This window comes from Natrix helvetica (assembly GCF_964273705.1).
Source record: "Natrix helvetica genome assembly, chromosome: 2".
NCBI lineage: Eukaryota > Metazoa > Chordata > Lepidosauria > Squamata > Natricidae > Natrix > Natrix helvetica.
In genome coordinates, this window is record NC_138552.1 from 218,164 (window position 1) to 232,630 (window position 14,467).

The 14,467-nt window shown below is 56.0% G+C and overlaps 1 protein-coding gene across 1 annotated transcript; it reads left to right on the plus strand.

Moving 5' to 3' along the window:
- The first annotated feature begins 1,376 nt into the window (after window positions 1-1,376).
- On the plus strand, window positions 1,377-13,394 carry LOC309385528 (C-type lectin domain family 12 member B-like). Its single transcript, XM_081940050.1, has 9 exons — window positions 1,377-1,456; window positions 1,532-1,618; window positions 1,953-2,084; window positions 2,157-2,246; window positions 2,474-2,704; window positions 4,412-4,572; window positions 9,227-9,324; window positions 10,067-10,189; window positions 11,583-13,394. The coding sequence occupies exons 1-8, from the start codon at window positions 1,387-1,389 to the stop codon at window positions 10,179-10,181; spliced, it is 984 nt and encodes a 327-aa protein (XP_081796176.1). The 5' UTR covers window positions 1,377-1,386; the 3' UTR covers window positions 10,182-10,189; window positions 11,583-13,394.
- Window positions 13,395-14,467: the final 1,073 nt, after the last annotated feature.

A 14,467-nucleotide genomic window follows, 5' to 3' on the forward strand; every position in this document is an offset into this window, starting at 1 on the left:
AATGTGCCAGCTATGTGGGTTTTGGGGGTTTTCTTATAAACAAGCTATTCTTGTTCCTAATATCCTGGCTAGTGGCTTTAAGTGCTAACTTCTCTCTTGCTGTTAATGTGCAGCCCCCACTCTTACTATTGCAGAGCAGAATAAAAGAACAAACAGGTTTTTTTAATCTGAGGCAACTTCCCCGCGACCCCCCTCCTTCCACAGAGAAAAGTAAAAGCAGTTTAAAACTTCTGTCTGAAGCAGCAATCCCCCCCCCCTCCCTCTGCAGTGAGGGACAGGAAAGGAGCAAAGCTCTTAATTGCCAAGGCAAAGAAATGAAGGCAAGAGAAAATGTTTTATCAGCATCCATATTCCTCCCTCTCGTGTCCATTCCATCCACACCTGGGTCCTTTCTCCACATGTGACCCTTCCTCTGATCCCCAGGGCCTCACCTGGACATAGGTCCCATCATCTGACCCTTCAGTTTGACCTGAGACGTCTCAGGAAACAACAACTGAATGGAAAACTGCTGGTGACCTTCTACCGCTGCACCATAGAGAGTATTTTAACTTACTGCATCTGTGTATGGTTTGCCAATTGCACAGTGGCAGAACGGACAGCGCTCTAGAGGGTCAACGTCATTGCCCAGAGGATCATTGGTTGCCCTCTCCCCTCCTTGGAAGAGCTTGATAGCTCCCGTTGCCTCAATGAAGTTAACATCCTTAAAAATCCATCTCATCCTGAGTATCCTTGCTTTGAACTATTTACCATCTGGCAGGCAGTACAGGATAATAAAAACAAGGACAAATAGGCTGAAAAACAGCTTCTGCCACCGGGCAGTAACTATATTGAATTCTACGGTATAGTGCAATATTAATAGAGTATAACATTTGTGGGGGTGAAAGGGGTCCTGCATCCCCTTCCTCACTTTTTGGATCCAGATTTGACTGTTTCTCTGTGTCTGGCTAAAGCCTGCCAGCCTAGTTAGAAGGATGAGTGTGTGTGTGTGTGATTGTGTGTGAGAGAGAGAGAGAGAGAGAAGTTTTGCTCTTATTTTAAGTTGAGCTCATCTGTCTGTGTACCAAAGGAGGGTTTTGTGCCCCCATGTTCTCTTCCAAGTGACCTCAGTCTGGCCATTCTCTGGGGCTGTGAATGGGTGAGTGAGTGCCCAGAAGGGAACCCTGGAGCATCTGCCCAACACTTTCCTCCGCCCAAGTTGTGCTCCACACTTCTGACGGCTGGGTGTCAGCAGCCGCGGCTTCTGCCCTTCCCCGTTTCCCTTTGGGCTCCCCCACAACCCCCAACTTCTGCTTTCCAAGCCTCCCCCCTGCCTGGCCCTCAGCCACTCAGCTGCAGTTCCTCTCTCTCTCTCTCTCACGCACACTTCTGCACACAGGGCGACCACTGATGTTTGAGAGGGTGACCTATGCTGATCTGCAGTTTGCAGGAAGCCCCCTGGAGAAAATCCGTGGGGAAGGTAGGAGCCAGCCAGACTGGCCCTCCCAGGGCTCCCCCCATGCCTCCTCCCCCCTGACCCCTGCTTGTCTTCCAGAGCCGGACGAGGGGCAGCTCACCTATGAGAATCTGCAGGGATCCCGGGCCCAGGAGGAGCCCCCCAGAACTGGCCAGGGGGCCGAAGGTGGGTGCCGGTTCCTGAGTGTGCATGGCCCCTTGGCCCTGGGACTGCGCTGGGTGCTCAGTCCCGTTGAAGGGGTTTCCTTTCGGTGGTTGTGTGCGGTCTGCAGGGGGGGGGGTCACAGCACAGGGAACCCGGCAGAGTCTTTTCTCTCCCTCCCCAGGAGAGGCAGGCAGAACAAGGGGCGCCTTCTCCACACAGGCCCTCCACCCGGGGACTTCCCTGGTGCCCAGGGCCTAATTTGGGGGGCTCCTAAGGGGGCATCCCAGTCCCCTGTTTTTTGCACTTTTCACCCCCAGTCCAGCTCCCTCCAAGCACCTCCTGCTCTTCTCCACAGGCCAGAGTCGTCCTCGGGAGACCCCCCTGAGGGCAGAGGGACCTGCAGTGGCCCAGGGGATCAAACCTGGGAAACAGCAGCCCGTTGCCAGGACACAAAGCGCCCTGATCTCGGGGCACCAGGGCAGCGCAGGTGGGCATGAAAGGGGTGGGCATCCCTCCCCATCCATTCTCAGGATGTCCTGAGTGGTGTGTTTCTCTCCAGGGTGGAGTCCCCGGACCAGGTGGGCGGCCTTGGGAGTGCTGGGCATCGGCCTCTTTCTTCTCTCCGTCATCATCAGCCTCCTGGTGCAATGTGAGTCCTGGAGACCCCAGCCTTGACCCTCCCCCTACAGCTCCTTTGGGGGAAAGGGGTGCCCTGCTATCCAAAGGTGGCACAGATTTCTTTCTCCCAGCCCTTGCACTGGCATCTCCTGAACAGACCAGCGTCCTCACCTGCCCAGTGATGGGTCCCCTCCCTCCCTCCTTCCTCCCTCCTCCCTCACCCCATGCTCTGGTTCCCCAACTGCCCCCTCTCTCCAGACGCACAGGCCTCCCGGCAGCTCCGGCAAGCGTCCCGAGACCACGCAGCTGAGCTCAACTCCACTCTGGTGGCCCTTTGGCACAGCTGGGCAGCTGAGAACCGCACCCAGCAGCAACTGCAGCACCAGGAGCTCCTGGTGGACCAAGCCCACCGCAGCCTGGCTCTCCTGCGGAAGGAAAGGGCAAGCCTGATGGCCAACCTCAGCCAGGCCTCCTCCTGCCAGCAGATCGGTGCGTTTTCTGCTCCTGCTTCTCTTGGGAGCGTGTGGGAGAAAGGGGGGTGGGTCTCTGCAGCACCTTTCTGGCTGCTTCAGATGCACGTGTGAGAGGAAACAACAGGAAGGCTGCTGAGGGAGCCCCCCCCCCGCCAGCCACAGCTGGGCTCTCCTGCAGCCCATCTGGGGAAAACCCAGACCTCTCGGGACCTCCCCCCCAAAAAAAAAACCTCCCATTGAGTTTGCTGGCTGGGGATGGGCAAGCCTCAAGAGGGATTGGGTGACCGCTGCCAACCCCAGAGGAGAGAGGCTGCTGCTGATGGAGCCTACTTTTCCTGGGGAGGGACGGAGAATGCCCAGCCTTTGGAAGCCCAAGCCGGGAGTCCCCCTTGGCTGGTACCTGCTACACAACTGGCTTCTGCCATCCTGTTGAGGTTGGGGCAGAAAAAGCTCTGTGCCTGCGGCTGGTCCTCTTGTGGGGTTGGGGGCAACAGGCTGACTCTCTAACCGGTTAGAGAGGGCTGTAAAAGCACCGTGAAGTGGTATATAAGTCTAAGGGCTGTTGCTCTCATTCTTGCTTGTGTTTGCAGAGCCTTTCAGCCCCACTCTCAACCAGCATCCCTTACAGCCTTGGACGGCTGACCCTCTCCTGCAGGGGACCCAAGGCCCACCAAAGCCACCTGGGCTCAGGAAAAGCTGCCAGGCTCCTCCCTTTCCTCTGCAGGAATCTCCTCTCGCCCAACGAGGGTCCAGGGCAGAGGCTGCTTCCACCTCTCCTTGTCCCTCCTGCCCTCTCCCTCGACTCCTATGTTCTGGCCATCCTTCCTCAGCTTTGCATCCTCCTGTTATGCAAAGAAAATGTGTGTGTGGGGGGGCCTATGGGGTGATGTGAGAGGGGTAGGGAAGCCCGTGAAGAACCAGGCCTTCTGTCCATTGATCAGCCGGCTTCAAAGTGGCCTTTGGGTTGCAGGACTCTGTGGTCACCACCAAGGAGGCCACCCCAGCCTTGCAGGGAAGGGAGGAATGATGCCCTCCCTAAAGATGGCAAGCTCTTTGCCCTCCCTGGTACAATCCCTTCCCTGGGAAGGAGAAGGTGCTCCTGCTGTTGCCTTGCTCCCCCCACCCCCCAGGGCTCACGGACCTGTTTCACGTCCCCCCTGGCTGGTGGGGCCAAGGGGGGGCAGCTGGGCAAGGGGAGCCGCAGGAAAGGGGCCTCTGTGGCCTCATCAAGCAGGGCATGAGTGCCCATGGCTGGGGCTCACCCATCTCTCACAGGGCTCCGCCCTGAAGGACCGGGAGGGCCACACAGACGACTGTCCTGTTCCCCCAAGACGGAAGGAGAGGAGGATGAGTCAGGGACGAAGAAAACAACCCAAGAAATGAAATTCCGTCTCCAGGAATGGCAGCTGCTGCTAGGCTTCTCCTCCACATCTGGCAGGTGGCAGGGGTGGCAGCTTCACCTGAAAGCTGCTGCAAAACAACATCTCGGGAGCTACGGGTGCACCTCTGAACGTGGCCCAATGCCGGAGAATCCCCCTCTAGGAAAGCCCATGTTCCTCAGCTCCTCCCCTCCCCAGAAGGTGGGGTGCAGGAAGAAGAGGGCCTCCCTCCATGGAAGACCAGAGACCTCCGGCAGTGGTGGCTGTGGGGAGCTGCTTCTATGAGCAAAGTCTTCTGCCCCAGACCACAGCACTGTTCCTCTGACCTCTGGCCTCTTCTCCAGGCTGCTGTCCCCCGGGGTGGAAGCTCTTCAGGTGGAAGTGCCTGAGGATCTCTGATGGGCCGAAGACTTGGGAGCGCAGCCAAAAGGACTGCGAAGACTCCTCCTCTACGCTGCTTATTCTGAAGAAGCCCTGGGAGGCTCACGAGGTCTGGCCCTCTGCGGTGAGTCCCAAAGGCTGCCTGGGCAGGATTAAGGCTACAGGCAGGCAGAGGGTCCGAAGGGGAGATCAGGGGGTTTCACCCAACCACACATTGATCCTTCCTTCAAGACACAGAAGATGGAGAGGGCAGTTAGTGTAAATAGAGTAGATAGATGAGTTAGGTGGGTGGATCAGTGGTGGGTTCCTACCGGTTTGGACTGGTTTGGCTGAACCGGTAGTAGTTTGGCAGCCGGGGTTGCTGGAACCAGCAGAAACCCAGGCCTGCCACGCCCCTGAACCGGTTCTCCCAGCGGCACTATAAGCGCTGCCATCTTGTTCTGCAGGCACAGAACAATTTTTATGGCATTTATGGTCAAAGATGCACCTGAGCACCGAACCGGCAGTGATGCTGGCAGCAACCCATCCCTGGAGTAGATAGATAGATAGATAGAATACAGAATACCGGAAGGGACTTTGTAGGTCATCTAGTCCACCACCCCCCACCCAAGCAGAAGACTCTATAGCATTTCTGGCAGATGGCAGGTAGATAGATGATATATGAGATGGATGGGATAGATAGATAGATACCACGTTTCCCTAAAAATGCCACCTACCCCTAAAACAAGCCCTAGTTTGATTTTCACTCCTGCGCCAAGTATAAGCCCCTCCCTGAAAATAAGCCCCACCCACCATCTGATTGTATGAGGCACAGGCATAAAAATCCAGCTAGGGTGAGGGGGGGGGGGAGCAAGGAAAGTTTGTTTCTCTCCCTCAAACTCCGCCAGAAATGGGTCCTTGCGGGGTTCATTGCACTGCTGCAGCCGCTAGAGCAGGACGCTGTGAGGCTCATCATGCGTGGCAGGACACCCTGAGGCTTGTTGTGCCATTGTTTGCGTGAGCAATGAACCTTGTGGCGGTGCCGCCACTCGCACGTGCAACAACACCACAAGCCTGACTAGCTGCTTCCATCCACATTCACCACTGGCTGCTCTCCCGTCTACGGAGGGATTCTATTTCCTTCGCAAGGCTAGACTCAGAACTCTGGTCTCTGTCCTTCCGTCAGCCACAGTCAAACGAATAGCCTCCCCCTGGGTCCCAGCTAGGAAGGTTGGAGCCTGGGAGTCCTTGAGGTGGGAGCAATGTCTCATGGGAACCGGGGAGGTTTGGGTGCCCTTCCCCCATCCTTGAATTCCATCCCTCCCTTTTATTGCCAAGCTGCGAGTGAAGCAAAAGGTAGTTGAAAGTGCGAGTCAGTCTTTGCAACGAGATGGATATGATGGATATGGTAGATTTACAATATGCCATGAAATCAGTGCCGAATCTTACTGACCACCTTGCTTTGCCTTCTTTGGTTTTATGTAAGGCAGCCTCCTCTGGTTTGTCACACAAATATTGACTTGCTATAATTTAGAGATTGCCCCATTCCAGATGTCTTTGGGCAATGTAGGAGCAATTAAAGAAGAGGCAGTTCATAAGCAGCTACAATACAGACTGAATTGCAATAAAACTCACCCCCAGCTCCAGAGTGTCATCAGGATGGGAGCTCTCACAGTGTGTGTGTGTGTGTGTGTGTGTGTGTGTGTAGAGAGCTCCAGAGGGGAGGCAGGGCAACAGTTGAGGACAGAGGGGGGGGGGAGCGTTGGCTGCTAGCATTGAGGGGCGAGTGCCACATACAGTAGAAATGGGAGCATACAGAAATGCCACCACCTTCTCCCTCTGTCTCTGCTGCTGGGCGATCCTGTGTGAAGAAGGGGTTAGCAGAGAGGGGAGAGCATGAGGTTGCTGCTTTTGGGACGAGGAGAGCTGGGAAACGTCTAGGTCAGGCTCACCCGGCTTCTCTTCCTCTCTCAGCCAGCTTTCCCAGTCCAGCTTGATGTGGGCTTCCTCCCCAGGCCCCTTTCTGTTTTCCCCATGACAGCTGGAAAAAGCTAGGCAAAAAGCCAGTCCTCACTGGTGCCCAGCTTCACCAACAGCAGGCGTGCCAAGGGCAATGTGGCTCTGCCCGCATCAAGCTAGACCGGGGAGGCAGTGTGTGAGGGATCCAGTGGTGCTTCCCTCCAAGTCACGCATATCTTTGCAAAGGGACTGTTTCTCTCCGCCCCCTTTTCCTGTTTTGTCTGCTGGATTGGTGCAGTGGGACTAACCTAGCTTTGTTGCCCATTGTGGCTAGGAATGTCAAAGCCAAGAAGGGACGTTGGTGTTGTGGCCAGCCCAGATGCCAGATTGGCCCCTGCAAACTTCGTCTCTCCAGGAGCCCAGCTGAAGTTTTGAGTGCCGCACGCTGAGGCAGAGGGAGGGGCTGGAGCTAATAGAGTGGCCAAGCTAAGTGCCTGAAGGAACCCATCCCGTCGTCAGGACTCCTGGCACCTCAGCGAGCAAAACTCCAGCCAGGCTCTCAGAAGATGACAGAGTTTGCAGGGGAATGCCTGCTTATCTAGCGCCTGAATTGGCTACAAGACAAGCAGCCTTTATTTCTCAGCTTCATTTGAGATTCCTAGCTGCAAAGGATAGCAAAGCAGACCCTGGCTGTGGCTTCCAGCTCTGAGCCGAAGCGGCAGGAACCAAGGGCTGCCTTGGGCACCACCAGCTGGCACAAATGTACCGAGACAATGGTGGAATGGGCAGCACAAAGGCAAGTCGTGCTTTGCTCCTGCACACTAAGGCTTTGGCCATCGCTACCGCCACTTTGGAACTCCTGCACCGCCCCTCCCCCTTGCTACCACAGCCCCATGACCTTTGAGGAGCCACTGCAGTCTCCAAGATCACACCGCAAGGGAAAAGGCAGGTGCATGTGCTGCTGCTGCCTTTCCAGGTGGCTTCCTCAGGAGTGAGGGGGAATAAAGAGGCCAGCCGGAAGGCAAAGTTTCCCTCGCTTGATTTGCGCTCCCACCTCCACTCCTTTTCTCCTCCCGGCTGGCTCCCCTCATCTCACGCCAGCCTTCTCATTTTGGGAGCCGCTGCAGTCTCCAAGATAAGGAGGGCCGTGTGGCAAGAGAAAAGGTGCTTCGCTTTGCAAGAGCAGAGGCAGGAGAGGAAAGCAAGCGATGCTTTGGCCTACCGGCTGACTTCTTTATTCCCCCTCACTCCCAAGGCAGCCGGGTAGCACAGCATGAGGCTGCAGAGGCTTTCTAGTCTTTCTGAGATGAGGGGAGCTGCTGCTGCTGCTGCTGCTGCTGCTGCTGTTCCAGAGGGCGTGGAGGGCGGTTGGGAGGCCAGGCACTCCCACAACCTGACAGGGTGAGCAGGAGAGGGCCGGCTGGCACAGGGCAAACCTTCCTTCACTCACGGTCTGTGGGGGACTGGCCAGGAGCGCCCGGCAGGCTTGGGCTAGGCTGGCTGGCTTGCACAGTGGTGGCAGGGATCACTGCTCAGAGGGGTTCCTCGGGGCCTGGATGTGGCAGATTGTCCTCGCCTGGGTGGCTCCAAAATTAAATGTGGAAAGCACCATACTGCAGGAGGGAGACCCGCTCCAGAGCTGCCTGTTCAGCTGAAGGGCTGCCTTGGGGGCAACAAGGCAAGGCTTGGCCTCCTTTCGGGCCCGGCTCTCAGCTGCCGCCTGCCTCCCCCTCCACCTCGAATCCTGCATCCAACCCAAAACAGGGCGACTCACCCCTTCTTGGCAACAGACGAGCAACTCTTGGAGGAGAAGGCTGCCCTGGGGCACTGTGTGCCTGGACCAGGCCTCCCTTTTGTATCTCCTTCCCGGAGCCAGGCTTGAAAGATGGCCGAGCCCCACTATGTCTCCCCCTGCCCACCGCAGCCCATTGGACGAGTGTGGTGGGCCCCTTCTCCTGCCATCGGCCTTACCTTCTCAGGCCAGATGAAGAGTGGCCGCATGGGAGGAAGCTGGGCGAGGAGCAGAGACCAGCAAAGGAAGACTGACCACCAGGCAGACATCAGCTGGGCCACATGATCGAGGCAAGCGAGGCAACCAGAAAACCACCACAGCTATGCTGTGGCCGTGACTCGAGGCTTCCCCCAAGGCAGGCGAGGCACAATAAGGAGTGGGAGGGAGGAGCAGGGCCAGCCAGTGGTGTGATTTGCCGGTTCTCCGAACTGCTCAAAACACTAACAACCGGTTTGCCTGAACCGGTCTGAACCAGCTGAATCCCACCTCTGCCTCCATCCCTCCATGCCGCTGGCTTCCCTCTCCCTCCGGAGCCTCTTGGCCCTGGGCTCCCACCACAGGCGCCTCCTGGGTCTAATTGGGAGGGGGAAAGTGGCTGCTGGGAATGAGGATCCTGCTCCTCGGTTTCCGTTTCGTGTAATTAAGGGGGCAGTTAGACCAACGGTCTAGTTAGTAGGAAGTCAGTGTTGATTTAATCAGCCTTCTTGTCATGGCTCCTCTCAGCCCCTCTCGAGGGGGTCCTGCTTGTGCATCCCCAGCCCCACAAAGGACCCTCCTCTCAAAGCAGCGGTGACTCTTCCCCTGCAGATGACGCCTGTTTCCAACCCTCCCGGTCAAAGTCAAGGGTGGGGGTCCCAGGAACTTAGCGCCCCAGAGGGGCCACCCAGTCAGCGCCTGTGGCTCCATCCAGGCTGCAAAGGCTCCCCTGGGGTGGGGTCCTCTCCTAGGAGGCCCAGGGACCCCCCCCCTGAAAGAAAGAAAGGCAGCTTAGGCCTTTGGACTGATTGCTTCCACTTCCCTTCACTCAACATCCTCTTTTTCCTCTTAGAGCCCCGAACGATCAACTCATTACTGGATCGGCCTAAAAAAATCATGGAACATCTTCTTCTGGGTCGATCAAACCATTGACCTTAGGATTTCCGTGGGGTGAGTCTCGGCCTCATAAAGAGCCCCCCAGGAGGATCTGTGGCTGGACCAGATTCCCAGAGGTTTGGAGACGTAGCCCCACTGGGACAGCTGCCATTCCAGGGTTGCCCTGATGCCCCTCCCCCTTAGGGTCAGTTGGGGGCCTTGGCTTCCCTCTCACCCCTCCTGCTCGGGGCTTTGGCTGAGGGGGATGACCCAGAGTGTGTGTGGGGGGGGACTGAGGCACTTGAGGGGGGGTCTCCTGCCCTCAGGAGGACAGTGCTGGACTGAGGGTGGCAGAGCCAGCCCAGCCCCTCCTCCTGGGCCCCTGATGGGAGGGAAGACACTCTGCAACTCTTTGGAAAAGGGGGACAAAACCTCTTTGTAGCCATTGGGGGGGTTTACGTGTCTCTGGGGGGGTGTCAATCCGGATTCCGAGGCAGACTTGAAATGGCTGTGGACAGTGACCCCCCAGGGCAGCCTTCCTGTTCCCCAAAGTGCAGCATGAAATCACCACTCCTTGTTTGGGGGCAGGATGCAACCCGGCCCTGGAGCTGCCTTGGGGGGCACAGCAGCCCCCGGCCTCTGCCCAGCCTTCTCCCCATCTGGTGCCCGGAGTCTTTCTGCAGCCTGGGTCAGGCGTGTCCCTGGCATGGGTGGGGTGGCGCTGAGGAAGGGGCAAGGGCAGTTTCTGCACCCCCAGGACTCATGCCAGAGGCCTGGAGCAGCCTTCTCTTCTTGCTTCCCTTCTCCAAAACTGTAGGAAATCAAGTTCTAAGCAAGGCTGCGTGGAACTGCATGAGGGAGCTTTCAACGTTTGTCCCTGTGCTGAAGGGAAGAAATTTATCTGCGAGCAGCCTGCCAGGCCTCAGCCATGAAGGCACAGGTGAGCCCCCTCCCCCGTCCTCAGTTTGGCTTGCTGTGCTTAGGGGGGGTCGGCTTCTGCCCCCCTTTATTCCCCAATTCTTCTCCTTTAGCAGAGCAGGGACAAGGGGGTGGGTGGTGGTGCTGTGTGGACTTGCAGAGTGACGGGCATCCTTGTTTTCCAATGCTGTCGTGAGTCTGTTGTGAGCCTGGTCCCCTCCCCTCGACCCGCTCTTGCTGAGCTCTGAAGGGCAGAGGAGCTGTGATGGGCCCAGGCTGGTTGGCGCTTGGTTTCTCCCCCTGGCAGCTGAAAGGGCCTCCGTGGGTGCGAAGGGGGGGCCAGGCTGCATCAGCTGCTTCCTTGGATGCTTGGCTGCTGTGCGCAGGACTGAGGCCCTCGGCTGGCGTCTCCTGGCAGGTGGGCAACCACACCGGTTGGATAAACAGAGATGAGCCATCAGCCCCTCAGGGAGCAGGGAATCCCCCTCCCCCCCCCCGACATCCACCTGGGAGGAAGGGCTTCCCTGCTGTGCCCAACGCCCCTCCCAGCCACCTTGATCCTGGCCCTGGAGGGAGAGAAAAGGGGTCCCCCCTGCCCAGGTTTCCCAGGCTATGCCCCCTTTTTTTCCCTCTCCAACAAAAGAGCCCTTTTCTTCCCATTGGCTGGATTGCCCATTCCCCCCCCCCCAATGTCCTTTTTCTCAGGGGGCCCAGGCTGCACCCTCCCCCCCTCTTCCCAGAGAATTCTGTCCAGCCAGCCTGTTTTCAATCCCTTCCCCCAAGAGTTCGTAGCTGGGAACTTCCTGTCTACAACTAGTCCCCAGCGTATGACCACAATTGGGACAGAAACCTTCATTGCTTCGTGAAATGGTTTTTGAGGGAGCCGCACCCAATGTTATGATTGTTTTGCCATGGTCGGTAAGCAAATCACTGTGGTTGTTAAGCAGATCCAGCTTCCCCATTGACTCTGCTTGTCGAAAGCTGGATGGGAAGGTCGCAGGTGGGGGTCATGTGACCCCGGGATGCTGCGGCTTTTGTAACTCTGGGTTGGTTGCCAGGTGCCTGAATTTTGGTCACGTGACTGTGTGAATTCTGTGACCGTCATAAATGCGAGGACTGCTTGTAAGCATCATTTTAACTTGGAATGGTCATTAAATGAATGGTCGTAAGTTGAGGACAACTTCTGCAACAGTGTGTCTGCGTGTGTGTCTCCTGTGTGTTCCCAGGATGGACGGACGACTCTGTGCTTAACGAGAGGGAATTGCTTGAACCGCCTTCTCTAGTGGGTGAAGGGTGAAGGCAGCTGCCAGATCCCCCTCGCGCCCTCCCCCCAGGCAGTGGAGGCAGCCCCCACCGACTCTGCCACAGGCAGCCGAAGCCTCCATCGTATATAACCACCATCATTTTCCTTCCAGGGTGAAGTAGGCCGTTTCCTTTCTGCGGCTGCCTTGCCTTTGGCTCACTGCCAGCTTGCCGGGCCCCCAGTCTCCCCGGTCCTCCCTGCGCCTCCTCCCCCCATCCGGGGCTCCGGCACCGGGACTTCAACAGGAGCTACAGCCTGTCCAAATGAGACCTCTCCCCAAAATCCCAGGAAGGAGTAGTGCAGGGGGAGCTGCCCTAGAGCGGTGGCATTTGCACTCTTGGCCAGACAAGCCCCCTCAGGAGACCCCCTTGCGACCTCCCCCCGCAGGCCTTGACATCCCCACCTGGCAGGATCCAGAGCTTGAAAGGAAAGCAGGTGCTCCCCTTCCCCTTCTGGGGTGCAGAAAAGGCCTGGCCACCCAGGTCGGGTCTCCCCCAGGCCATCCCTCAACCGGTTTGTGGTCAGAGGTGCAGAGAGGGGGCACCTTCCCCACCAGGGCCCAGGGCTTAACTGCATTTTCTCCCAGCCAGCCCTCCACCCCCCTCATCCAGCCTATAAGGTGATCTGAACATCCACTGTGATCCAAACTCCTCCCCCCCCCCATGACTGAACCCTTGTCAGGAAGTTTTTATTATTTTTATTTTTGTAAACAGTTTTTATTTTTAGACAGACATAGACAAACAAAACATAAAACATAAAACCATCTTCAATTACATACAGCGTGTCGATTGGTTACAAAATTTTTGTGCTTCCTTTCCATAGTCCTCACTTACAATTTATAGGAAACCACATATTATCAATCAGATATAAATGCATACATTATTATTATTGTACCTCATTTATTTGACTATAACTATTATTCCTTCATTTTAAACGAGATATTCTAGATATTGGATTCATTTATATTATAACAATTCATTATATCATCTTAAATCTATCCAATAATAATATATCTTTATATTGTATTCTGTATCATTCTATAATTCTTGTATTATAAAATTCTCTAGTGTATTTCATTTCCATTTTTTTATTCTAACCACTGATAAAATAAATCCCATATCATGTAATATTGTTTATCTTCTTGTTCTCTAATTTCAAATGTCAATTTACTCATTTCAACAAATTCCATTATTTTCTGAATAACTTCCTCCTGCGTTGGTATTTTCTCATTTTTGCAAATTTTTAGCAAATACAATTCTAGCCGCTGTTAACACATTTACAATAAGATTTCAATTCTTGAGACTTCCGGTGGCAATGTAGGTGCTGATGGATGTTCCTTTGGGAACGCCAGCCCCGAGATCGCATTAGGCTGCTAGAACAGCGTAAATCAGCTGTCTGGCAGTTTGAAAACTCTCCCCTCGGGAAAAGAGGGGGTGGTGAGTAACCGGGTAAGGGTAGAGCTCCCTTAGACCCACAGGAGTAATTCTGCGGGTTGAAAGGTGAGAGCCCCCCTGCAGCCCGATAGCGCTCCACTCCCGGGGCATCTCTGCCTCAGCAGAACAAAGCACCACAACCACTCCTGCTATCAATGTATTAATCTACATTTGAATAAGAAGCAGGCGGAGCGAAGACAGGAATGATTATAATCGCAAGTACAAAATTTAACTCAGATTTACTATAATTTCCATTTGTGAAGATTAAGGGGGATCTAAGGAAAGATGGCACCTGAACACCTGCAATGCAAGGTCCGTGACCAACAAGGCCCCCCTCATTAATGAGTTGATCTCTGAGGGGGAGCTGGACCTTGCAGGAATAACGGAGACCTGGTTGGGTCACGAGGGTGGGTTACCCCTCGTGGAAATGTGCCCACCGGGTTTCCATGCATTTCATCAGCCTCGGGCCCTGGGTAGGGGTGGAGGGGTGGCGGTAGTTATACGGGACTGTCTAGAGCCGAGGGAGTTCACTGTCCCTCAGATACCCGGATGTGAGTCACTAGGTGTGAAATGGGGCCCAGGGAGGCAGTGGGGTCTGCTGATTGTATACTTGGCTCCTCGCTATACGTCAGCGGCCCTGCCCGAGCTCCTCGAGCTGATCTCGGAGACGGCGGTGGAGATCCCCAAACTTTTGGTTACGGGGGATTTCAACCTGCCGTCGGCGGGAGCAGCATCCGAGGTGGCTCGGGAGTTCATGGCTTCCATGACAGCCATGGGCCTGACCCAACTAATTCAGGGCCCCACACACGAAGGTGGCCACACACTGGACCTTGTTTTTGTATCTGAGCAGTGGACGAGTGATCTGGGAATAGGGGATTTAGATATTATTCCCCTGTCATGGTCAGATCACTCATGTCTCCGGCTAGACTTCCCTGGCGCTACCCTCAACCGCGAGGAGGTGGAGCCAGTTTGTCCAAGCTGGTACCGCCCCAAGCACCTGATGGAACCGGATAGGTTCCAGACGGAGCTTGGGCCACTACCTGTAGCCCTGACCCACGCTCGGTCGGAGGACCTAGTGGCCGCCTGGAATAGGGCGACGGCTGGGGCCTTGGACCGGGTTGCGCCTTTGCGACCTCTCCTACGGCAGCGACCCACCCGGGCTCCTTGGTATACCGAGGAGTTGAGGGTGATGAAGCGCCATAGGAGACGTCTAGAGAGCAGGTGGAGGTCCTCACGCTCCGAGTCTGACCGAGCACAGGTAAGAGCCTATTTACGGACCTACCTTGTGGCATTGAGAGCGGCCAAACGCAGACATTGTGCCGCTCTCATTGCGTCTGCGGATAACCGCCCTGCCGCCCTGTTTAGGGTGACCCGCTCCCTCTTGTTGCAAGAGACGCGGGGGGCACCCTTACAGGGAAGAGCAGAGGAGTTTGGGGAATATCTGCAGAACAAAGTCGCTCCGATCCGAAGCGGATGGGCCCCCTCCAGTGGACTGGACGGGCCGTCAACAGTGAGTCTTGTGAGACCACTCTGGGAGGAGTTTGACTCTGTTGCCCCCGAGGAC

What these genes read in the sequence shown, in the direction of transcription:
- LOC309385528 (XM_081940050.1), top strand. Translation starts at nt 1,387, where the DNA reads ATGTTTGAGAGGGTGACCTATGCTGATCTGCAGTTTGCAGGAAGCCCC. An exon ending in CATCAGCCTCCTGGTGCAAT is followed by an intron (nt 2,247 to 2,473) that starts GTGAGTCCTGGA and finishes CCCTCTCTCCAG; the next exon opens with ACGCACAGGCCTCCCGGCAG. An exon ending in GACCTTAGGATTTCCGTGGG is followed by an intron (nt 9,325 to 10,066) that starts GTGAGTCTCGGC and finishes CCAAAACTGTAG; the next exon opens with GAAATCAAGTTCTAAGCAAG.